The sequence below is a fragment of the Monodelphis domestica genome, chromosome 7 (assembly GCF_027887165.1).
Source record: "Monodelphis domestica isolate mMonDom1 chromosome 7, mMonDom1.pri, whole genome shotgun sequence".
In the NCBI taxonomy this organism is placed as follows: domain Eukaryota; kingdom Metazoa; phylum Chordata; class Mammalia; order Didelphimorphia; family Didelphidae; genus Monodelphis; species Monodelphis domestica.
The window spans coordinates 65248442-65274433 of record NC_077233.1 but is presented as its reverse complement, the minus strand read 5'-3'; the positions used below and the strand labels follow the sequence as shown (position 1 = coordinate 65274433).

The following is a 25992-nucleotide window of genomic DNA, read 5'->3' as shown; positions in this document are numbered from 1 at the left end:
CAAAACTAAACCAAGTAAATTGAAAAATATTCAAAAGCTTTTCTTTTATCTAAGGTTTATAAATTACTTGCTCCTCTTAATAACAGATCTAACCTGTAGTCTAACAGTTTGGACTGGGCCACATGTTGGGGGGGGGAGGGGAGTGCAAAATAAGGTAAATTTAAAACTAGTCCAATGAGCCAGAGCCAAAGGTAGAAAGTAAAGAATTCTATTATTTAGAGCTGAAAGAGAGATTCTTGGGTCTAGCGGCTCTTAATCTTTTCTAAGTTATGGCTTCCTTCTGCAGTCTTTTGAAGCCTATGGATGCTTTCTTATAATGTTTTTAATACATAACATAAAAATAGTATGACTACATAGGAAACCAATTATGTTGAATTATAATTATAGAAGCATTAAAAAAAAATAAAACAAGTTAATAGATGCCAGGATAAAAAACCTTAGCTCTTATTTAACTCCCTTCATATTAAAGATAAAGGAACTGAGACTCCAAAAGGATATCACAAAGGTAGTTAATAGCAAAGCCAGGCATCCAGCCCAAGATAACCCCAAGGTTATAGGTCAATACATTTTTGGGAGGATACTATTTATTTAATACTATTTTTAATAATTGTTTTTAATAAATATTACCTTGCCAAGTATTCATGATCTCTAAACTACATGAAATGAAAAGTTTTCCAAACATAGAAATAGTGGAAGAAATCAAAACTATTTGGGAACTACACGAGGTCCTCTACTGTTGTTCTATCTACTACTGAGTTGTACTGAGGATGTGTTTGTTTCTTCACCTTTTTTCTTTGTATTTTCAGTTCCAAATTCTCTTCTTCTCTCCCTCCATCTTGTCCTCCACTCATTGAGAAGGCAAGAAATATACCTATTATATATATGTGAATCTTAAAATTTCTCAGACTCTACCTTGGAACATTATCTTAAGGTTATGGTTAAGGTTATTCCCCATTTAAATAATGGAGGTACTTGGTCAGGAATCTATTGGGAACCCTAACATTACTCCACCCACATTTAGGCATATTTTAGGGGAAGATAAAGTTGTAAACTCCTCACTGAACAATGAAAAAGTACTTAACCCAAACTTATAGTGAGGCAAAAGCCCTTAAGCTAGGTCTATTTTTAGATCTAACACAAAAAGGTGCTAAGTACATATGAAGGTTAAATTAATCACTAAAAGATCAGGCAATTTGCAAGGGGCAAGCTTAACAAAGAGGTGTGAAGTACTCAGAAGCTATAATCTACCCAGAGAAGGTGAGAACTAAAAACTAAGAATGGGCTGTCCCAGGAAAAGCGTCTGCTGTGATTAGTAGATGTGAAAATTTAGGGGAGGTAACACAAGAGAAATTTCTCTTTCAAAGGAGCTGTCTGAACCAGTTCAAGGTAGTTCAATTAGTTCAGCTTTGGTAGCTGAATTGGAGGTCAGGAGTCAGAGGAGGCTGCTGGGTCTCTGAACACTAGAGTTTTGCTTGGAAAGATCTTGTGGTGAATGATTAAAGACTGACTTAGTTTCTCTCTTAAAGAGAGAAGCCTTTTCCTACTATTTCCTCTTACTCTGTCTCTTTCCCTTTCCTTAATTCCTTCATTTATATTAATTAAAATCTCCATAAAACCCAGCTGACATGGGCATTTCATATTGGGGAATTTTTCCCATGGCGACCACTTATTTTTGATATAAAATCAAGATGCTAAAAATTATCTTTACAGTTTGGGCAACTCCCAGTCTTGAAACCCATATTTTTGTGGTCACATATATGACATCATGTAAAACATATTTCCACATTAGCCTTATTATGCAATAAAGAGCAAGAAAAATAAAGTTAAAAAGGCTTCAATCTGTACTCAATCCATCAGTTCTCTCTCTGGGAGGTAGACAGTATTTTTCATCGTAAATCATTTGGAATTGTTCTGATCATTACATTGATCAGAGTAGCTAAATCTTTCACAGTTTATCATCCTGACAATGTTACCTAATAATATTCTTAGTTCTGCCCACTTCACTTTGCATCAGCTCATATAAGTCTTCCCAAGTTTTTTCTGAAATTATCTCTCATTTCTATCAGCACAAAAGTAATCCATCACAATCATATTGTTCTGAACCACAACTTGTTCAGTTATTTCCTAATTGATGAGCATGGAGGATGCTTTCAGAGGACCAGCAGAAAATGCATTTGCATTTCAATAATTTTATTCAATTTAAAAAAGCAACCTACCTATGTGATAGTTCATGGAACATTAAGTATAAAAGAATAATAGCTGGCCTGCAACTTGTCCCAGGACTGTTTCTATCTGAACTCCTTCAAGAGCTGAAAAGGAAGTAATCATGAGAAGGAAGAGAGTATCCATGATGATGATTAGAGCAACTGAGAGTTTAAGATTTATAAAGCATTTTATATGCATTATCTCACTTAATATTCATAACCACCCCAACACAGGCAGAATAGGTATCATTGACTCATATATTTAAGATAAGGAAACTGAAGCTTAAAGAAGTTGACAGATTGTTTTCTTGTTTACACAACTAGTAAATGTCAGAATCATGATTCATCCCCAGTTAAGCTTACTCTGTTCTATTGGATTTTTCTGATTTCTCCAGTTTGAATTTCTTGAGCCATTTTTGACCCCATATTATACACTAATTTTCCAAGCTATAAAATAGTTATTTGCATGTATGTCTCATACTGCTACTAAACTATGAGCTCCTGCCTGCAGAGGCCATGCATTTTTTCACTGTCTTATTTGCAAAGCTTAGTGAGATTATCTAACACAAAGTAGGTATTTAATAATTATTTATTGATTTGCTTTGCATATAGTAAGCACAGAATAAATGTGTTGAATTAAACAGAATTTATTATACTGAAGCAATTTTGGCACTTGCTTAGGAGAAAAAACCACCACGCTTGATTCTTGGCTCTGCTATTTACTACCCAAACTGATTCTCAGATTAGAATTTGTCTGCCTGGTCTTTCCAATTCTCCTCATCCCTATTACTACCCTCTCAGCAGGGTGGGCAGTGAGTGGGGGGCAGAGACAAACTATTGTCAAATTCATCACTAAGACTTGAAATAAAGGGATTTGGGCTAGAGGGATTGGGCTGATGCCCTTTCTTATTTCCTTTTTCTGCTGCCCATTCCCCATTGTTCTTATCACTAAACCTAATATTTATTTATTAATTCTTTTAAAAAAATTTATTTAATTGATTAATTTAGAGCATTTTTCCAGGATTACAAAAATCATGTTCTTTCCCTCCCTTCCCCCTAACCCCCTCCCATATCCAATGCACAATTCCATTGGGTTTTACATGTGTCTTTGGTCAAGACCTATTTCCATATTATTGATATTTGTACTAGGGTAATCATTTAGACTAATCCTAATATTTAGAAGATAGAAGTGGGGGAAAGAATGGTAGCAAGGACATTAGGGACTGAGAAGGATGTACACAAACCTTTTTTCCCATGTTAGCTATGGACTAAAATGAAAGCCCTTCAAATGAGAAAAGCAACATTGTTCCCTGTCCATCTTCCACAGTCCTGTTTTCAATACTGATGACAAAAAATCATCTATTATACACCTAGGAGAAAGTAGCACTGATTTAGGTGCTTAGCTTCTCAGTAACTTTTAAATAGATACTTTGAGATCAATGTTACCTTATGTTCTGGGATTCTGGAAATGTTAAGAACACTGCTGGGCTCATTTAATAACAGGATAACTTGGAAGTTATCAACAGAGAGAAGAAATTATTAGCCTTAAGGAGATGGGGAAAGTTGTCTTGTAGAAGGTAGAATTTTGTCTGGGATTTGTAGGAAGCCAGAGAGGCCAAGAGATATTTAAGGAGAATTTTCTAAGCATTGAAGATATCCAAAAAAAAAAAAAAAGTAGAGGCCATTGTTACTGAATCACAGAGAATGTGAGGTCAGTGGAAGGAAGGTTTAAAAAGAATGGGAAGGTAGGAAGGGGCTAAGATGCTAGGTTATAAAGGGCTTTGAATGCCAAACAGACTTTTAGATTTGATTCTGGAGGTATCAGAATAGAGAGGTAGTGACTTGAGTAAGGGGGTCTAACCAGAAGCATACTTCAATAGTTCAGTTGTGACATGATAAAGGCCTATACCATAGTGGTAGCAGTATAAGAAAAGAAAAGGAGGTCTAAATGAGAAATGTTACAAAGGCAGAATTGACAGATCTTGACGTGATTGGATATGGCAGAAAGAATGATAATTGAGGATTATATCTACACATGAAATTGGGAGAATGGTGTCAACTCTTGACTGTGTGTGTGTGTGTGTGTGTGTGTGTGTGTGTGTGTGTGTGTGTGAGAAGAGGAGTTCAGGTTTAGATATGTTGTTCAAGTAACAAAAGAAACATCTAATTAAAGATGTCTAATAGACCGTTGGATATGAGACTAGAAGTTAGGAGAGAAATTAGGGCTGGATGAGGAGATCTGGGAATCATCAGTAATGAGATGACGCTTGAATCCACAACTGATCTCCCAGCCAAATTATTAAGGGAGAAGGGAAAAGAGTCTAAGAGAGATCATCTTGGGATACCCGTGTTTAGTGGGCATGAACTGGATGAAGATGCAATAAAGGATACTGAAAAGGAGCAATCTGACAGGCAGGAAGAGAATCAAGGGAGTAGTGTCATAAAAGTCTAGAAAGAAGAGAATAGAAAGAAGAAAAGGGTGACTAACAGCATCAAAGGCTACAGAGTGAACAGAAAGGACTATTATTAAGAAAAGGCAATTTTGTTATTAAGAGATTTATTGATAACTCTGGAGAGAGAAATTTCAGTTAAATGATGAGGTCAGAAGCCAAATTCTAGAGGATTAAGAATAGAGTGAGAAGAAAAGACAAGGAGGCATCAACTACAGATAGCCTTCATAAGGAATTGAGCTACAAAAGGGAGGATATGGGACAACAGTTATCAGGGATGGATGAATAAAGTGAGGATGAGGGAGACATTAATGTGTATATAGGAAGAAGAGGAGCAACCAGGAAGAGATTGAAGTTTATTAGAGAGTAAGGATGACGCAAGATAATCTGTTTGAGAAAATGCTTATGTTGGCCTCAGTAAGGAAGAAGGGCATTTCTCCATGTGAGGCAGCATTAAAGGAGGACATAGGATGGAATGGGGGGTCTCAGTGATATACAATAATAAAGGGAATGTGTATTTTAGAGGAGAGGTGCTAAGCAGGACTGCTGAATCAAAATTGTGACTAGAACAAGAAAATCTCAGAGCTAAAAGGGTATTTTAAGGTCACAAAGAAGGTAGCAGCAGTGAATTTGGCAATACTTTTCTTCTCTATCTTTTCCTCTCAATTTCCGCATCTACCACTCTCATTCAGGCTCTCTTGACCTCTCTCTATTGGAATAGCTTTCTCATAAGTGGCCCAAATATTCTTAGTGCACAGATCTGACCGTGTCATTCCACTAATCAAAAACTTTCAGAAACTCGCCATTTACCTTCAGGATAAAATACCAATTCTTTAGCCTAGCATTGAAGGCTTGCCACAAATTGGTTCCAATCTACTTTTCTTGCCTTATTTCAATCTATTCTTCTTCACGCAGTTCCAGGCAAATGGGACTACTTGCTGTTCCTTTATATCTTGGCTTCCATGAATTTTTATGAGCTGCCCTCCCCACTGCCCCCCATATCTGGAACACATTTTCTCCACAATTCTGCCTCTTGAAATCTTTTTCTCTCTTCATGGCTCAGTTCCCAGAGGTCAATGACTTTGTTTTCCACCTTTGAATCACCCCCCCCCCCCAGTGCCCTGAATTGTAGGTATGTGTCAAACATTATGGTTGATTTCAATTGAGTCTATTTTGAATCCCTCATTTTATAGATAAGGACACTGAGACTGAAGGTTAAATAACTAGCTTCTGGCCCTGTAACTAGGTAGTACTAGAATTTGAATTCAGGTTACCAGACTCTCAATCCAGTGTTCTTTCCAGTATATTCAGCTACTTCTACCTACCTTTTTTTTTTTAACAGTAAAGTGAGGAGGGGGCAGCTGGGTAGCTCAGTGGATTGAGAACCAAGGCTAGAGACAGGAGGTCAAATCTGGTCTCAGACACTTCCCAGCTGTGTGACCCTGGGCAAGTCACTTGACCCCCATTGCCTAGCCCTTACCACTCTTCTGCTTTGGAGCCAATACACAGTATTGACTCCAAGGTGGAAGGTAAGGGTTAAAAAACAACAACAGTAAAGTGAGGTAGTAGATTGAATCAGAAGATCTGGCTTCAAATACTGGCACTACCACTTATTCATTGCATAACTTTTGTTTAAGTTATTTCCTTTCATTAAGCCTTGGTTTTCTTTTCTGAAAAAAAAAATGGGTATAATTCTATTCATAGCACCATAGGATAATTATAAGGTGCTTTTTCCCTAACATAAAGCACTATGAATGGACAATTATTTTATAGATGAGGAAACTGAGAACCAGGGCAAATTTATCTTACCTACATAGCACATTACGTTTGGAGCCTGGAGCCCATGTTACTCAATTTTGGTTTAATGTCATCCTTTTGTCTCCTGCCTAGGAGTTGACAGTTCTTTCTACTACTCTAAGGAAATCCTTTCTGATTCTGATCCTTTCTGATCCCTCTCATGGCTCTATCCTCTTTTTTTATTATTTAATTTAATTTTTCAATTACACATAGAAACAATTTTCAACAAGTGTTTTCTGATATTTTGCAATTCAGTTTCTCTCCCTGCCTCCCCAAAACAGACAATATTCCAATATATGTTATATCACTGCTTTCATGCAATATATATTTCCATATTTCCCACTGTCATGACTGAATATACATATCCCATATGTGATGAAAAACTCATGATGGAAATAAAGTGGATAGCCCTGTCCTCTTACTTTAGGAGTCTCTCTTATATCCCATTTAATCTTCACTAAGGTATTAAGCATCCCATCCTAAGGCTTTAGTATTTATATTTTAATTGTGGGGAAGTTGTGAAGGTTATAAAGTCTTGGAAACCAAAATCACTGAATTTTTAATGACAACAGGCAATGGGGGAGATGTTTTCTTACAGAGGCCTTCATCCACTTCAGTGTAAACTACTCTCTAAGGCTAGCCCTGGTTGTAGGCAAGGTTATTTGCTTAATATAATAATGCCAGGTCTAGTGGGGGACAAAGCAAAGGCTGTAGTCATACTTTGGAGGGAAAGGTTGGGAAATTTTTGTGCCAACAAGTAGAATTTTGGTTACATGGTGCCTTTTTTTTTTTTGGTGTACATAGCAGTATTTTCAACTTCTCCAAATGATTATGTGTGTACTGTTGAACTGTATTTTATTCGTATGGTCCTCTCTTTTCTTTCTTTAGCAGGAAGAAGGGGGCTGACTCATTATCTGAAGAAATGGAAAGGTTTGTTTGAAATGGGAGCCAATGGTGAATGCAGAAACTGTTTTACTGCTTTTATAGGACTCCACAGAATTAGCCCTGATAAAATATTTACCAGGGAAAAAAGTGAGTTAAATATATGGATTAAAGCTATTAAATGGCTCATAATAGCCATTTTTATATTGGATTAATTGGAATAATTGGATTAATCAAACAGCATCTATCTGTGCACTTTGGTGATAAATACTATAAATATAATGATATAATATTAGAGAAAAAGTATAAACAGGGGAAATTCCAATAGCAAAGTTGCATGTCTCAACTTTGATAAAAAGCTGAGATTGCTTTGATTGAACTGGGTTATTCATCATGATTCGGATTTTTAAAGTAGTTTGCACTGGGGTTTCTGAGGGGTCATTTTTATTAGGAGACTGCCTAATAGGATTAAAGCAACAATTCCTAAGTCTTCCTACCCTCTTTAAACATTGCTCTCCTCCCTCTCTCCCAGCCCAGGACTCTAATAGTATACTTTAAAATTTCAAGTAACAATTCACTATTTGGAACTTTTGGTACTGCCTCTGCAGCCAGAGAGAAGGGGGGGAGAGAGGGCCCAATCTCACTGGCTTACTATTTGGGAACTTTCTGAGAGCTGCAATACTTTGCTTTATGCTCAGAATATGGGGGTTGTTAGAGCTGAGGCCATAAGTGTCTAAGAAAATGTCCCACCCACACAGTCGTCCTTGGGGAATAAGCCTGCTCAGTTTTCTATTTCATGAATGTTATAGCTGAATGGGGCTTTAGGAGAATATTGAGTCCACTGAGATTCTTTCCCCACTGTCATGTATCAGGTACCTTGGAATCTCATCTCTTCTGGCTTTCCACTATCAGAGAAGCTAGTGGTTAAAGGAAGCTTTTTAAAAAAATGTTTTTTAAGCCTATGGAGGTTGGGCCACATTTGAAAAGCAATGGGAGGACAGGTGTTCAGAGAGCTTCTCATCCCAGAGCTTAGCAACAAGAATGAAACCTTTCTCTACTGGGTACAACTTAATTTGCAGATTTAACAAGCTGCCTATGCCTACCTTCCAACCTTATTTGACATCAATGCCCCTCAAAATTAGGAGGGAGCACCAATTCTTTTCTGGCATGGCAGCAATACATCTTGGGTCTCAATTTCTACCTGCATTACCTCCTGGGTAATATATGCCATGTCTCTTATCTCCATCCCCATTCATACTCAACCAGACTCAAGTTCTCTTTGGCATCCAACTTGGGCTTCAGCTCTCTTCGAGGACAAATGCACGAGGGGAGGGGAGGCTACCGCAGCTCAGTCGTAAGCCTCTTAGGGGTCTCCGTGAACCCCAAGAGGCAGAGGGTCTCCCCTTTCTTTCAGCTCCATTCCTCCTCCGTACAGTCCCAGAGCACTCCGCGATAGGTTTTTGAGCGAACTCAGCGCATCCCTAGGCTGCTCTAGCTGCTGCGTCCGCAGGTGGCGCCTTAGCCGGGGTGAGGAGGGAGGAGGAGGGGACGAACAGGCTGCAGCTCAGGATACTGTGGCGAATACCTCCCCCTCCCCCGGCAACTTTGAATCGCTCGGGACTTCCTCCACGTTTCCCGCGATTTCCAGTTTGCACTAACAAGGCTGTCGGGGCCTGCGACTTAGGGTGGGCCGCCCGCGCAGCCTCGCTAGCTTTGCCGGGGTCAATCGTCCGGGACCCCGATCGGCCCGCCTACCCAGCAGAAGCCCGCGCCTGGGTCCCCCTACCCGCCCTCTCCACCCAGGCCCAGCCAACGGCCCAGGAAGTTGCATTCAGATCTGGAGGGATCTCCCACGCCCCTCCCCCTCCACGCCTTATCACCTGCTGCCGGGGCAGCTACAGTGCGGTCCTCAGGCTGGGCTGTAGGGCGCTCTGGGGAAGAGCTGGGAGGGCGCCAGGCGGCCCGCTAGAGATTACGAGCTAGCTAGTGAGCGAGCAAGCCAGGCGCTGGGTGGGGAGAAAGGGAGGAGGGATGATGGCAGCTCGGGCCCAAGGGCCGCCAAGAGGCTGGCATCTATCGCCGCCGCTGTTGCTGCTACTGCTGTTGCTGGCGGCGCTGGCCGGGGACCGCGCTGCCTCCTCCAAGCTCAACATACCCAAAGTGCTGCTACCATTTACGCGGGGCACCCGCATCAACTTCACACTGGAGGCCTCAGAGGGCTGCTACCGCTGGTGAGTGAGCCAGTAAGAGCCGTCCTCTCCTCGCAGCCATCCTATCTCCTCCCCTGGGGCCAAGGCGGAGAAGGAGGGAGCGAGGGCGAGAGCACAGGCTGGAGCTGGCGCAGGGGGCGGCGAGTAGGGGCAGCTTCTCGACCTGCAGCCGAGAGGGGTGAAGGGGGTGCGCGAGGCCACAGGGTCGGTTCGGGGCAGGCCCGGGCCGCAGTCTCAGCTGCAGGAAGGGCGGCGCTTGCCCTCTCTATGCGGCTCCGGGCAGGTGCGTCTTAGCCAACCTGGACTACGGTGACGGCCCTCCTCGGGCCAGGGAGGGAAGCTTGGGCCCAAGGGGCCCGAGAGGAATCCTCCCCAGTCAGCTGGATTAAGAGGGTTGCACATGGCGTCTGGAGGATCCGAGAGGGGCGGCCAGGCTCTGCAGCGATTCGGGTCGGCCCCGCCCCTTGGGATGCTCCGGCTCTTCCAATCCTCCCTTCCCCCAGCCTCTAGAGGAGTGGGCCTGACGCGGAGTCTAGACCCGTGTCGGCCGCCACCGCCGCCTCTGGCGATGGAGGGAGAAAGGGGGCCGAAAGGCAGCCCGATTTCGGTCGCCTGCCGCAGAACGGTGGCTGGGTGGGTGCCCGGGCCTCCTCCTCGTGGGGCTCGTCTGCAGCCATGCGCCAGGGCCTTTCGCCCACTCAAAACCGTGGGAAGGAAAAGGCGCGGGGCGCGCCGACCTCTGATACCCCTGTCGAGCCAAGTATTGACTCTGGGCAGTATTAAAGGCTTGGCTGGCCTTGGCATTATGGGTGCCCCGGGGGCAAGCCGAGGGCAAGGACCTGGCCCCTAACCGGGTTTTGCGCCTGCGTGGAAGAGTTTTTCTTCCCCGGGGAAGTCAGGGTTGAGCACTGGATACTTAATTACTGACCACAGAAGTGAATCTAGCCTGTAATCTGAAAGGGCCAAATCAAAATGGCCAATTACGGGGCCTTTTTTCAGTTGAAGATGTCTTGAGGCAACATACCTTGGAAGGGAATAAACATTTATTAAGTATCTTCTCTGTGCCAGGCTCTGAGATAATATTTTTCAAGAAGTTCCCCTTACAAATTTTGAATAAAGTTCCCATTACTTCACTTTACAAATGTTTTGGAAGGAGTTCCCACTTGCAGCTTGGAGAAAATGTGGGAGTACAGGGCAGGTAGTTTCTTGTCATATTTATAATGAATCTGGAACAAGAACCCAGGCCTAAATCCCAGGAAAACAGCAATAGGTCTCACACTCTGCCACTAGAAGCCAGAAGAGTGTCTGTTCAAATCCTGTCCATTGCCCACCATTATCTATTTCCCATTATACTTTATACTATATATACCATTATGTACATATGCGTTATACTACTTTTTTTTTGCCAGATAGACTTGGTTATTGCAGTTCCTACTTAAAAGGAAGTGAGAAAACCTGGTCCTAATCAAGTATCACATGGCAAGAGTGATTATCTTGTGGTAGAGATATTAAAAAGCAAAACTAGCCCCCTCAAGGATTAAAGCTCATAGAATGTCAAAGTTGGAAGTTCCAAGACCTTCAATATTAGACAGGCTAAGCCCTTCAACTTTACAGAAGTAGAAACTGAGTCTAAGAGAGATTTCATTGTTTACCTAAGAATGTACAGACAGTAAATGGAACTAGTATTTTTATCCACATCTTCTGATTCTCTTCTGCACTCTTTCCAGATACTCTCTCATATAATAAAGTTATATTGGTGGTTATATGTATGATTCACGCTAAATCATTTTCAAATTCTGCTGTAGGTGAAATATAAATGAAAAGAGAGTTGAGTTTGATGTTGTTCTTGACCTGTTCACTCTACAGTGATCCAAAACTTTGGGCCATTGTTCAAGATTCTATGGTGCTTTGCCAGGGTTTATTTTTATTTATTTGTTTTAAAAAACCCTTACCCTGTATCTTAGACTCAACACTATGTAGTTAATCAAAGGCAGAAGAGTGGTAAAAGCTAGGCAATGGGGGTTAAGTAACTTGCCCAGAGTCACAGTTAGGAAGTGTCTGAGATTAAATTTGAACCCAGGACCTCTGGTCTCTAGACCTGACTCTCAAACCACTGAGCCACTAGATATTCCCTTTGCCAGGGTTTAAATCTCATCTTTTACCACTGGTGTTCTAATAAAAGACATGAGAACTTCATTTTGTAGAAGTTTTTATTTTTTGACTCTCTGTCAAGGCATTGGGTATCCTTGAATTTGGGTCCCTTAGTTAGAAAGAGTTGGATTTGGAATCTGAGAAACCTAGGTTTAAATCCTAGTGTTATTTCTAAGTTACATTTGTTAACTTGGACAAGTCATGTCTCTTGCTCTCATTTTTTTTTCATTTCTTAAATAATAGCGTTGCATTACAGGATCTTTAAGGTCCCTTTCAGCTGTGAATCTGATTCTGTGTTTTAGGGTTTCTAGATCTTTTAGCTATTTTCTTACTTGAGATCTTTGAAGCAGATTTCTTCTTTCAAGTGTCCATGTTGGAAGCTGAACCATTGCAACATTGTGTCTGCAAATAGAAGTGTTAGTATTTGCTATTTTCTTGAATGACTTTGGATTCCAACCTCTTGAGAATTGGAAGGGGATCTTAGACAAGCATGTCTGGTTAGATGAAGAACTGAGGGGAAGTGACACTGCATCAGTGGTGTTTTCAGGATTCAGCTTGAGACCTTCAAGATTAGTGCTCAGGGCCTCTTTGCGGAGGATGTACAGCCATTCATTAGTTAGCATGTTAAAATTTGTGCATTTATATCTTCTTATGTTGGACTTGTCAGTATTTTTGATGGACAGTAAAAGGAAACAAATTACTAGAAACATCTGGCTTTAGATGAATGCTGTTTCCTCTGAGGTTATTTATCCACACTTTTTTCTAAAATGATAGCATGCACGTTTTCTTACTATGTCCTCTTTTCCAAAAGTGAATGAAATGTGGAAAATTCATTTTCACTTAAATTTGTCCACAAGAGTAAATGGGCTAAGGGAGAGAACTTTCCCTTGTGATGTATCTGAAATGAGCTTGTGCCGGATCTGATAGAAGAATCTTACAGTAAATGTGTGTCTGTCTGTTCTAAATGTATTCTGAGAGGTGTTTGGTGATTGTGATTTCCCCCCAGCTTTACTTTGCAGAGAAACATTATTAGTCATGCATTCAAAATGTTTTCTTTAATTTTAGTGGTACTGTTCTTAGTACAGTTATTTATCTCTTCAGCTCTGCAGAATTGCCTTCTCTTGAGATTTTTGAGCGGCACAGCATACAGCTATTTATTTTCAGTTATTGAAGCCTGGAGGAGATTCCTTCCCACCCAAAGAATTGGTAGGAATCTCTGAGTTAAATTATATTTTTATATGTGCTTGTGTGTGTACTATACAGCAAACATTCACATACAGAATCAGCAAACATTTATTTCATACTTACTTTTTGAAAAGCACTATGCGCTGAGGAAGAAAGGCAAAAAAGGGGGGAAACCAGTTCCTGTCTACCTCTGTGCCAGGCACTATGCTACACTTATAAATAGCCAGTCTATAATTACTTAGGATAGTATGATAGCCTTAGAGTCAGAAGACCTGGATTCAAATTATAGCTCTACTATTTATAATCATGAACCAGTTACTTAATTTCTTTAAGTCGCAGTTCCTCATCTGCAAAATGGGGGTAATAGTATTTACACTACCTACCTTGCAAGGTTGTTGTGGGGAAAGTGTACTATATGTAATATGGTCTATCATTATTTTTCCATTACTCCCTGGTTGTAATTATGCATAGACTTAGAAGAAATGTGAGAACATAAATTGTCCACCAAACCAGGTCCATTTCCCCCTCTACACACACATTTAGGCCTTAGGAAGAGTGGGCTCATTCTTAAAGTCGTTGTAATAAAACACTCCTCCCTAAACCCCTCCCCCAAGAATATTGCCTAACTTTGGGAATCCTTTCTCCCTTTTCAAGAGTTTCCATCAAATTCACAAAATTTGGGCACAGCCAATGTAAAAGCTTCTCTTTCCCTTATGGAGTGATATTTTGGCTGCTGAGCTGTCAAGCATTTCACTTCTCTGGGCTGGCTGCTCACTACTCATTTATTGCTGCTACTGGTTCTGGTTGTTGAAGGGACTGTTCTTCAAGCTCACAAGGTTGTAACCTGGTTCATTCCATCTCCAGTGTTCATTCACTTAATATCAGGAAAGAGTAAATACAAAGAGATTAAAAAAAAAAGGACAAACTCCAAAAGTATCACTTATTCATGGCCATATGGTAACCATGAGATAAGAGGATATCTCTTTATATAAGGGAGATAAGGCAGCCTTCACTGCCATGGTTATTCCTATTACCTCTCTTTGGCATCCCTACTGGCATTTGGGGAGGGAAAGAGATCGGAAGAGAGATGGAGACAGAGACCCAGAGTGTTTATCAAACCGTTTATATGCACATTTGTACTGCTCTGACACAGGGAGGGAAGGGCCTCTCCATTGTGTATTCTCTGAAGAATGCTCCCAATGCCTCCATATAGATACTTATGGCCTATTTTACTATTATATAAAAGAAAGGTAAAAAACATCCCTGGCCTTCAAGGAACTCACAGGCTATTAGAGGAGAAAAAATGTGAATAATTAGGTATAAACAAGATTATAATCATAGTTTGTAGATGTAAGGTAATCTCAGAGGAGAAAACACAAGATCTGGGAATTCTGGGAAAGGCCTGCTGCAACAGGTTGGGCTTAAATTGAGATTTGAAAGAAGTTAGGGCAACTAAGTGGGTAAGGTAAGGAGGGAGAACATTACAGACCAAGTACAAAGACACAGAAATGGGAGATGGGAGATTGAATGGAGGGATAGCAAGTAAGCCTGTATGGCTGTATCAGATATTGCCTAGAGAAAGAGAAAACAAAAAAGATGTAGAAAGGGAGAATATGACAACTTTTAAATGCTAAACAAAGGACTTCATATTTGATCCTTGGAGGTAACAGATAGACACTAGAGCTTACTGAGTAGGAGGTGTGGAGTATCAGTCAGAAATGTCCTTTATAAAAATCACTTGGCAGCTGAATTTGCTATTCCTTCTTGGTAACATCTTTCCCTACCTCCATAGAACCTTTGTGTGTGTGTATGTATATATATATATATATATATATATATATATATATATATATATATATATATATATATATATATATATATATATATATATATATATATATACAAGCAAACCAAACTGTCACCTTGGTCACATCTAAGAACACATGCCTCAACCTGAACCTGTAATTTCCCTACCTTTCTGATGAGAGGTGGAAGGGAGACATATTTCACCTCCAGCCTGCAGATGTTGACTGGTTGTTACGTTTATCAGAATTTTGATGTCTTTCAATTTTGTTTTCCTTTATATCATTGCAGAGCTCTTTCTGATAAACCACACCAAAAGTCCCAAATTGTCAAGAGGGAAAGAAAATTGGCCCTTCTATTGGGTTCCTAGCTTGTAAAACCTAAGCAAAAGCATTGACCCCTACCTTTACCTATTATCTCTTCTTTGTACTGACTGAATCCCTTTCTAAAATAGCTTGATGTACATCTAATAGGTAAAAGATGTCATTGACCCAGGCACCTGAATATTCTTCATACCCTGAAAGCCTGAGATTAGTTTTGTCAATAGTATCATTCCATATTTCAGAAGAGAGAATATATAAGTTGGCAATTTGTATTCTGCTGGGTTGAGTTCTTCTGAAACATGCTATAGAGCTGTTGCTGAGAATTAAGCAGTGTGAATGATATTTATCTTATGAATGGCTACTTGTCTCTTGGCAGATCCAGTTTTTTGCTAGTTTTTAATCACAAAATATTGACATATAACATGGGTTGTGAGATGTGTTGTGGGGGAATGGGAGATTATGAGTCAGAAGACCTGGATTCTAATCCTCACTCTCCCATTCCATTAGCTTTGTGAAACTGAGTAAGTAACTTTGTTCTGGATCTGAGTTTTCTCATCCGTAAAATAATCAGACTAAATTACCCCTAAGACCTCTTTCAGGTCTAATACTCTGCTTTTGAGGCTTCTCTGTATTAATTATAATGTATGTGTGTACACAAATTTCAACCCCAGAATCTCAGTCTCTTTAGAGTATTTGCCTTTGGGTGTGTAGCATAAAGCTAGAATGTGTCTCTTCTTGCCTGTCTAGTGTGTAAGGGGCCTGGTGCAGGATGTAGGTGGTACAGATATGTATAGATGTGGTCAGGGGACGGATAGTGGTGGGGTGAGGCCGGAAGGTTTCTTGGGTACTGTCAATTTTTCCTGAACCACTTTAACACCCATCTTTGGTTTTTTTTGGACTGCTTCTTTTGCTATTGCTTCATGTAGGCAGGCTCTGCTATGATTTTTCATACTGACTCTTCAAAATAAGCCTGTCCTATCATGCATTTGAGATTCTCTGCTCTCCCATTCAAAACTTTATTCCCAAGACTGATGCTTCTAGTCTCTGGAGAGAAAGAATTCCCTCACCTTCCTTACATACCTCTTATCTAAACCAATCAATTAGCAATCATGTGTTTGTATCTACTGTGTGCTAGGCTTGGGGTTACAAAGCCAACAAAAACAATCACAAAAGGAAATGGTCTTTGCTTTCTAGGGGTTTGAATTCTATTGAGGAAGACAACATATGCATCAATACACATATAAAGAATAAATAAAAAGTAGTTAAGTTAGGGAAGGAAGCCACTGGCAGTTGGAAGGATCAGAAAAGGCTTTGTATAGAATGTGGTGCTTCTGTTGCATCTTAAAAGATGGCCAGGATTGTATTCACGTTTATGGGGGCACTTTATGGTTACAAATAACTTTATCATTTTAGTCCTCTAAGCTACAAAATAACTACATCAAGATGGCTGATCAGATGTGTTGAATTGGACTTGCCCAAGTTCACAACTGATACATGCCCACAATTTGGGATACCATTTAAGTCTTCAATTTATTAGTCCAAAACTATTTCTGCTATAATCATATTACCCCACCCCCCACCCCCATTAAAATGAGCTGTTTGCCCTGAATGATCTATAAAGTCTCCTCCAGGTCTGATTATTTACAAGTCAGGAAAATTGTAACATGATGCTACTCCCAATTCAATTTAACCCACATTTCTCCTCCCCCACCCTTTCTCTTGTGTAATTCTCACTTCTTCTTTCTACAGCTTTCTGACCTAATTCTAGCTCCCTTTCTCCCCCACCAAAAGTTAAGACTTGAAAGAGAGAGTGTGTGTGTGTGTGTATATATATACATATATAGGTATGGATGGATGGATATCTTTTTCCCTTCATCATTGATCAGCAGATTATTGTAGTTTACTGTAGGTCTCCAGGGCAAGACCAAAGCAATAGTTCTACCTACAAGCTACAGAGCTGAAGATCTTCAGATAGATCAGAAATCCTTGCATAAATATTGAAAAGATGAATCTGTGAAAATGGAAATTTCCCCCAAATGATCAATTAGCAGATTGTATCCATGTGGCCACATCTGTTCTCAGAACTGCCCCCTTTAGGGATTGTTTAGCCAATCCAAAAGTACTTAAAAGAAAACACAAATAAATTAGCCTTGAGAATTAGAGAATCAATAATGCTCTCACTTTATAGGGCTCCACAAACCTCATTTTGATGTGCTAAATACCTCTGCTAAAGAGAGCAAGCAATATTTCAATCTTATCAGAAAATACCTCTCTGGAGAGTCAGCTATCACATATCTAGGAAAAATTCATGGAAATTTAGACTAGAAATAGCCTGACTGTAAAGAGATAGTACATTAGAAGCTTTGACTTGGGAGAACTTAAAATCTGTGAGTTTCAGTATATAATCATCAAATGTTCGTTTGATTTCACATGGTGTCATGGAGGTCTTAATTTTTAATTTTTTTTTAAACCTTTACCTTCCATCTTGGAGTCAATACTGTGTATTGGCTCCAAGGCAAAAGAGTGGTAAGGGCTAGGCAATGGGGGTCAAGTGACTTGCCCAGGGTCACACAGCTGGGAAGTGTCTGAGACCAGATTTGAACCTGGGACCTCCCGTCCCTAAGTCTGACTCTCAATCCACTGGGCCACCCAGCTGCCCCCTTAATTTTTAATTTCTTAATGTTTCAACTCAAGTCTTACTGATTACCCATGATATTCTCAAGGTTGTACAGTATGCTGTGGGGGCATCTGAGAAAGAATAAAACATCATTTCTTTTCCTCAGGAAAATCACTGTATCAAACTAGACAACCATCTGCTGTCTTAACTCCCTTAATTCCCTCACTAGGTTGTTATGAGGACCAAATAAGGTAATATTTGTAAAGTGCTTTGCAGACCACAAATGATAGCTATTATTATCTATGTATATTCCCATGTATATATAGTCATACACATGCATATATACATATATATGTACATGTGTACAATGTAAGTACACTATAATTTCAGAACATGTGTTAACACCTGGGGAATATCAGAAAAGGCTTCATATAGGAGGGAAGCACTTGGACAGGTTTTGCATGGAAGCTGGTGGTTCTAAGGCAATCTGACAAAGGAATCTATTTCAGGTCTAAGAAACTGCCTGTTCAAATGTTTGGAGATGGGAGGTGGACTGATATATAGGGTACAGCAAGGGCACTTACTGTTGTCACTTCCACTGTGACCTAGTGCAGGTCTGCAAGTATTATTGTTCTATCACTTCTAGTGTGAAAGAGAATAATGGAAGGGATAGGCTGGAGTCACTGTGCTTGGCCCATAATAGGTACTTAATAAACATTGATTGATTGTGAAGTCCTTTATTTAAAAACATTTTTTAAAGCATAGAAACTTTAAAAATTCTTTTTTTTTACATTTTAATTGCTTTTTAAAAGTTCAAACTCTCCCTTTCCTTCCCTCCAAAATTTTTGTAATGTCTTTTAAATGTTCAACAAAAATGTTTGAATTTTATCTTAGAGTTGATAGAGAGACCTAAAAACTTTTGAACAGGGAAATGATAGAAATCAGACTTCAGGAATGTCATTTTGCTTCCTCATATTTTTATATTACTCTTTTTGCACTCCCTGTTCTATCCAAACTGTTCTAGTAGGTGTTCTATAACTTTGATGTGCCATATCCTGCCTCTTTGTCATCACAGAGGTTCATAGGATCATGAATCTAACTGAAACTGGAAGCGATCTTAGAGGTCATCTAGTCTAAGTCTTTAATTTTACACATCAGGTAATAAGAGGCTTTACTTGGAGTTTTTGATGCTAGGTTTGAAATAGAGGCCTGTGAGAAAGAAGTCCCGAAGGAAGCAAACTTTGCCCTTGTTAGAAACTTCCAGATGGAGTAAAAAGTAGGGCAGTGGCTGCAGATGTGATTCTTAGGAGCAGTGGGAGAGAGGACAGCTTCATTTAAATATATATACATATACAACTCCTTGTTCCAGCTGCTTCCTGACAGTGAGGGAAATTTGGGGGAATATTTTCAAAATAACAACTCCTCCCTGACCTTTGCTGTTCCTGGATATCCTCCAAGAAAAGGGCTGAGGAACCAGAGAATCTTAGTGCACACAAGTGCTGGAAGAAGGTGCTTCAAGCAGTTTCAGCTTCTGGCCTTGGATTAACTGCTACACATTTCATGAGTGTTGTCCACAGCCTAAAAAGATAGATAGTGATCTGGAATGGAGTTAGGTACAAGGCTTAATTAATTGGGTAATGTTGGCTCTTTCTGCCTGAAATTTGCAGGCATTGTTTTCACATGGTAGGTGCTAAATATCCTGAGATATCCTTAGGGAACTTTAGAGATGGAGAAATGGCTGGTTGTAGGAAGAATGAAGTGTAAGGCTGGGAAGAAAATATTATAAAGCAAAAGCAAAAGATCTGACTGGTGCCACCACTGTTTTTGGTGTAAGTTTCCTTATATAAGAAACAGGGATACTACCTTAGACAGCTAGGTGGCACAGTGATGATCTAGTTGGCCATGGATTCAGGAAGAATCAAGATTATATCTTCTCTCAGAAAACTTATTAGTTGTGTGACCCTGGGCAAGTCACTTAACCTCTGCCTGCCTCATTTTCCCATGTATAAAACTGGAGCATTTAGCTCCCAAATTTGTTGTGGGGATCAAATTAGATAGTGGGGAGAGTTTTCTTTTTATTAAAAGATAAAAGAGAGGGGGCAGCTGGGTAGCTCAGTGAATTGAGAGCCAAGCCTAGAGATGGGAGGTCCTAGGTTCAAATTTGACCTCAGTCCTAGCTGTGTGACCCTGGGCAAGCCACTTAACCCCTAATTACTGGCCTTTACCATTCTTCTGCCTTGGAACCAATACACAGAATTAATTCCAAGATGGAAGGTAAGGGTTTAAAAAAATATGAGAGCTCTCTGAATCTGGGAGAAGTTGTAGAGTTACTCAGAGGAGAAAAGAGCTAGCTAAATTTGGACTTGAAAACTGGTCCAAGTAGAACTTACTCCTTTCAAAGATCATAGGATCAGAGATATAGCTGGAAGGAATCTATCCTTTCTCTGGTTGGACATTTTCATTATTAGAAGATTTTTCCTTTTTCATTGAACTGAAACTGACATCCTTTTTTTTGTTTTTATTTTTTTAAATTTTATAGTATTTTATTTGATAATTTCCATGCATTATTCATTAAAGACAAAGATCATTTTCTTTTCCTCTCCCCCACCCCCTGTAGCTGACGTGTGATTCCACTGGGTATCACATGTATTCTTGATTCGAACCCATTGCCACATTGTTAATATTTGCATTAGAGTGTTCCTTTAGAGTCTCTCCTCTGTCATGTCCCCTCAACCGCTGTAGTCAGGCAGTTGCTTTTCCTCGGTGTTTCTACACCCACAGTTTGTCCTCTGCTTATGGATAGTGTCTTTTCTCCTAGATCCCTGCAGATTGTTCATGGACATTACACCTACACTAATGGAGAAGTCCATTACGTTCGATTATACCACAGTGTGTTTGTCTCTGTGTACAATGTTCTCCTGGTTCTGCTCCTCTCGCTCTGCATCACTTCCTGGAGGTCGTTCCAGTCTCCATGGAATTCCTCCACTTTATTATTCCTTTTTGCACAATAATATTCCATCACCAACATATACCACAATTTGTTCAGCCATTCCCCAATTGATGGGCATCCCCTCGTGAAACTGACATTTTTGTAAATTATATCCATTGAGCCCTCTCTTCCTTTGGAATAACATTAAATCTCTTCCCTATTCTGTAAAGTTCTCAAGTCCTTTTGGTCTCAATACTGCTTTACACTTTCATAGATTATCTAGGCTACCCAAATAACTTTTATTTATACAAATGACATCTATCAATATTTTCTTTATTAGAAATGATAGTATTAGTATTATGAGAAAAATAGTTTTGACCTCCTCCAAAATCTCTTGAAAGAGTCTTGGGTTGCTTCTCAAACCAAATTTTAAGAGCTCTGAAATAGATTTACTTAATACTTTGAAGTTTATGAATCGCTTTTCTCCTGACTTTTTGAGAGTAGACAATGTAAGTGCCATTCTCCCCATTTTATAGGTAAGGAAACAGATCCAACAAGGTGAAGCAACTACCAAGTTGTCAGAGTTGGAATTCTAACCTAGGACCTCATATGCTAAGGCCAGTGTTTCTTTTACTTTCCTAAACTGCCTCAAATGCACATCCCAGTGACAGTATTGCAAGTAAGTATATAGCTATCATGCTCCTCTATTCCCACTCGAAGTTTTTCATCTTCCAGATTGTTTCCCTACCTTCTTCCTGAGGTCAGCAACATTTTCCATCCCAAGACCATGTTAAAATTTCCAACTGTGGGTTGAATTTTGTGGTCAGGTTCTAAGTTTGCTACCTTGCAGTTTGCTCAGTCATGATCTGTAACATTTAGTGCTTTCTTTTGGCAAGGTGCTCTCCAAGGCTACTGCAGATCATTATATAGGGCTTGTCCCTGCCCACCAAGAGCTTGTAGTTTAGTTATCTATTGGAATTTTTTTTCTCTTAAAACCGTTACCTTCTATTTTAGAATTAGTACCAAGTATCAATTTCAAGGCAGGAATGTGGGATGGGCTAGGTAATTGAGGTTAAGTGACTTGCCAGGGTCACACAACTAGGAAGTCTTTAGGGTCAAATTTTAACTCAACTATACCCAACTTCAGGTCTAGCCCTCTATCCACTGTTCTTCCTTACTGTCCTTAGTAGGTGTTTTATGTAACCCCCCCCCAAAAAAAATCTTTCCATTCAACAAGCATTTATTAAGCAATTACTCTAAGGTAGATAGTTGGGATACCGAAAAACAAAACAAAACAAAAAAAAAAAACATTTGTCCCTGTACTTAAGAAGCCTGAGTTCCCCTAGGGGAATTCCACCTGTATCTAGGTAAGTATATCTCAGTAGAAAGCAATCTGAAGAAAGAGAGGACTTTAGTAACTGAAGGCCTCAAGGAAGGCTTTAAGAGGAAAGGGGAGATCATAAATTGCAACATCAGAAAACAGTTATTAAAAACTGTATCTACATGTAATCTGGAAAAGAAAAATATGAATAAAAATTAAAAAAAAAACTGTTAGGGCAAGGGGTGTGTCATGCTTTCTTTTATGCCTCTCAATGCTTTGTACTGGGGCTGTGGAATGATTATGCACAATGCAGATGAGACAACTTTGGGGAATTATATGTGAAAGGGTAACACATTCCATATTTTAAATTCTTTCTGCAGAAGAGCTTTGGGGCTATTCACAATACTTGTCCAGACCTCAATTTTTCTAAGATAAGATCTGTGAACTTGATGATTACTAAGATCTTCTCAAGTTCTAAATCCTCTGATTCTTTAAGCAGACATTTCAATATAATGATTTTATGTCTGGTATATTGATTTAATTAAGGTAACCCTACACAGGAAGGAAAATGAGAGATACAGTTAAAAAAAAATAAAAGAGGCCCAGACATTGACTGGAGAATAGAGATGGAAGGATTTGGTCTAGGCTGCAGAGATAGAACTGGAGGAACCTGCATATAACCCACTATACGTTTGAGTCTGAACCTGTCTCACAGAAGATGGTGTGAGGATCAGCTGAGTTATTTGATCTAATACACATGAAAGCACTTTTTCAAGAAAAAAACTAAGCCCTTTCTATCTTGGAACCAATAGAGTAGTAAGGGCTAGGCAATGGAGGTGAAGTGACTTGCCCAGGGTCACACAGCTAGAAAGTATCTGAGGTGACATTTGAACCCAGCACCTCCTGTCACTAGGCTTGGCTGTCTATAGAGTGAGCCATCTAGCTATCCATGAGAGCACTTTTTAACCAAAAATGCTAAACAACAGGCCAGAGATGACAACAGGGATAGGAAGCTTTTGCTAAATCATCTTGTGTAGGGAAGATTCATTTTGGCACAATAGAGATTGTGCTGGGTTAGTGAATGTGAGCAAACTCTTAACAAAGTTTTGCTTAGGAAATATGTATTTTAAATCAATGCTACAGACCTGGATCCATGGGATAGGGATCCTATTCCATTTTCTTATTTGGCCTTATACTTATTTGTATGTTGATTGTTAAGTTTTCTGTTCTTTGTTTTTTTGTATATAAGTTTTTGCTTTAAAAAAAAACTAGGTTCAAGTTCAAGTTTTAGGGACCTTCAATGTGCAGATTATAAACTCCTTGTGGGCAGGGACTTTTTTTATTAACAAATTAATTGTAAGCCTACTGCTTAGTACACTGCCTGCCACCTAGAAGGTGCTTAATAAATGTTTGTTGGATCAAATCACATTGGAATACAAAATTCCTTAGTATAACATTTTGCACAAAATAGTTGCTTGATAACTATTCCAAAGAACATTGAATGAGAGGAATCTAAGTAATTCTGCTATCATACTTAAGAATGGGAATACCCAACTATGCCCAAGCAGATAGGTTCATCATGAGCATCAGGATAATGTGAAAGCCAAGGAAAAAACTCTCAAAAAAACTCCTCATATAATTTGGGGAGGATCACTCCCTCAAAGAATAAAGAGGTAATGACCCCTCTGTCCTCTGCTAGTGTCTGGTATATTTTGTCCAGTTCTGGGCCCCATGGTTTAGGAAAGGCATGATAAACTGAAGCATCCAGGAGAGGACAACCAAAGTCGTCAAAGGCCTTGAGGCAATATCATGAGGCTGCATTAAGAGAAACAGAGTTGTTTAGTTTGAAGAGAAAGAAACCAAGAATGAGGGGAGGGGGCAGGAGTTAGGAGAGCTCTGTTCAGCTGTTTGAAAGGCTGTCATGTGGAAACTTGTTCTGTTTGGTCCCAGAGAGCCGAACCTGGGAATTGTGGGTGGAAGTTGTAAAGAGGGCTAGTTTAGGCATAGTGTTGGGGAAAACTCTCTACCCAAAAGCTGCCCCAAAAAGGAATGGAGCTGCTTTGGGAGGTAGGGAGTTCTCTGTCACTAGACCTTCAGCTAGCTAGAGGTTTTGGATCACTTGTCAAGTGGGTTGTAAGAGGGTATTTCTTACTGGGTATAGGGCAGACTTGATGGCCTCTCAGTTCTCTTCCAATTCTAGAATTCTATGAGATTCCTAATAGCCTATTGGGAAAATTATAGGTGCATCACTTTTCTTGGGAGTTTGCCCAAACTTGCTTTGCAAGAAGAGCTGGCTACCCAGGCTAAAGCCAAGTTGGGGAATGTTTAATGTTGGGCCAATCATAATAATCATCTTTCCCGAGACTTATAGACTTATATTTAGCATTGTCTTCCTCTAAGGGGCTCAAAGCACTGAACATTCCAGATCTCTGGGAGGTAGAGATAGGCACGCGCATGTATATGTGTGTGTGTGTGTGTGTGTGTGTGTGTACACACACATGTATAATTCTCTCTGCTCAACTACTTGGGCAGATTTAAGATGCCAGAGGCCATATAGTGAACCAACAGGGAATTCCCAAGTCTCCTGATTCCTTCTGCATTCTTCTGCTTTGCTTTTATAGATTTTATAATAGTAATAATTAGAATGATGATAAGAGTGTTTACTTTAATCCTTTAATGTTTGTGTTTTCTCACAACAACTCTATAAGGTTGGTATTATGAGTATTATTACCTTCCTTATATGGATAAGGAAACTGAGGCTTTAAGAGTTAAATTGTCTAGCCCTTATCAGTCTTCTACCTTAGAAATGATAGTGTCATTCTAAGAAGGTAAGAGTTTTAAAAGGGGATGGAACAGCTAGGTAACTCAGTGGATAGAGTACTGGACCCAGAGTGGAGAGGACCTGGGTTCAAATGTGGCCCCAGACAATTTCAACTGTGTGTGACTGAGCAAATCACTTAACTTCAAATGCCCAGCCTTTATCACTCTTCTGTCTTAGAATCAAGATACTTAGTACAGATATTAAGATGGAAGATAAGGCTTTAAAGGAGTTTAATGAGTTTACACATGATTAAATGCATATAGTCCAGTTCTGGGCACCATGGTTTAGGAAATGGACCAATTCAAGACCAATCAAATCAAATCAACAAGCATTTAGTAAGTTTATAAAGAAAGGCAAGAATAGAACTTTAACTACTATAGCACATTTTTTTTTCTTCTAAGGGAAAATGATTTGTGGGGAGTTTTTTTTTTTAGTTGTATATTCAATAGTATTTTTTAAGTGTCAGAGAGTGTAAGAATTGACAGGAACCTTGGAGATCAACTCATCTAACCTTCTCTGTTTACAGATGGGGAAGTTGAGGTTCATAAAGGGAACATGTCCATGGATCATCCACATAGTGAGTTAGTGAGGGGCAGAAAGGCTTGAATAGCCTCTGAATGCAGACAAGGGAAATGGATAGGCTTTGAGATATCAGTTAAACTCATAAAGCAGCAGGTTTTCTGGATGTTCCAGATCCCACAATGGATGGTCTCTAAGCAGCCTAATTGTTGCTAATAGACCAGACTGTCAATGATATATTCTTTCTCTTGAAAAGTTTTCTCTGGTCCTTTTACCCCAAGACAAAGATGTAATTAGAGACAATGAATGCAAATGCTCTGGTCATGCAGTTTATAAGTCTCATTGGGTTAAGTCAGCATTAAAAATACTTTAAAGGGGTCAGCTGGGTAGCTCAGTGGATTGAGAGCCAGGCCTAGAGATGGGAAGTCCTAGGTTCAAATCTGACCTCAGACACTTCCCAGCTGTGTGACCCTGGGCAAGTCACTTGACCCCCATTGCCTAGCCCTTACCACTCTTCTGCCTTGGAACCAATACACAGTATTGACTCCAAGACGGAAGGTAAGGGTTTTTAAAAAAAAAATACTTTAAGCAGGAGTTTAATCTGCATTACTAACATTTTCTCCACATTCTTAAATCTAGATAATCAACAAAATAACAAATCAAGTTCTGATTTATGGTGTTTGCCCATTTCTGCAGTATAAATGTTCACACTGAACATTGTTAGAATTTTCACAGTTGGGAAACAAACACATATATGCATATCTATACACTCACACATGC

General features: G+C 39.7%; 1 protein-coding gene across 1 annotated transcript in view; it reads left to right on the top strand.

Annotated features, from left to right (window-relative positions):
* The first annotated feature begins 8937 nt into the window (after positions 1 to 8937).
* NUP210 (nucleoporin 210) overlaps positions 8938 to 25992 on the top strand; it is a 187670-nt gene continuing 170615 nt past the window's right edge. Inside the window, exon 1 of the mRNA XM_007500347.3 lies at positions 8938 to 9564. Within this exon, the coding sequence (XP_007500409.2) occupies positions 9365 to 9564 (200 nt within the window). The 5' untranslated portion in view covers positions 8938 to 9364. The remainder of the gene's footprint in view (positions 9565 to 25992) is intronic.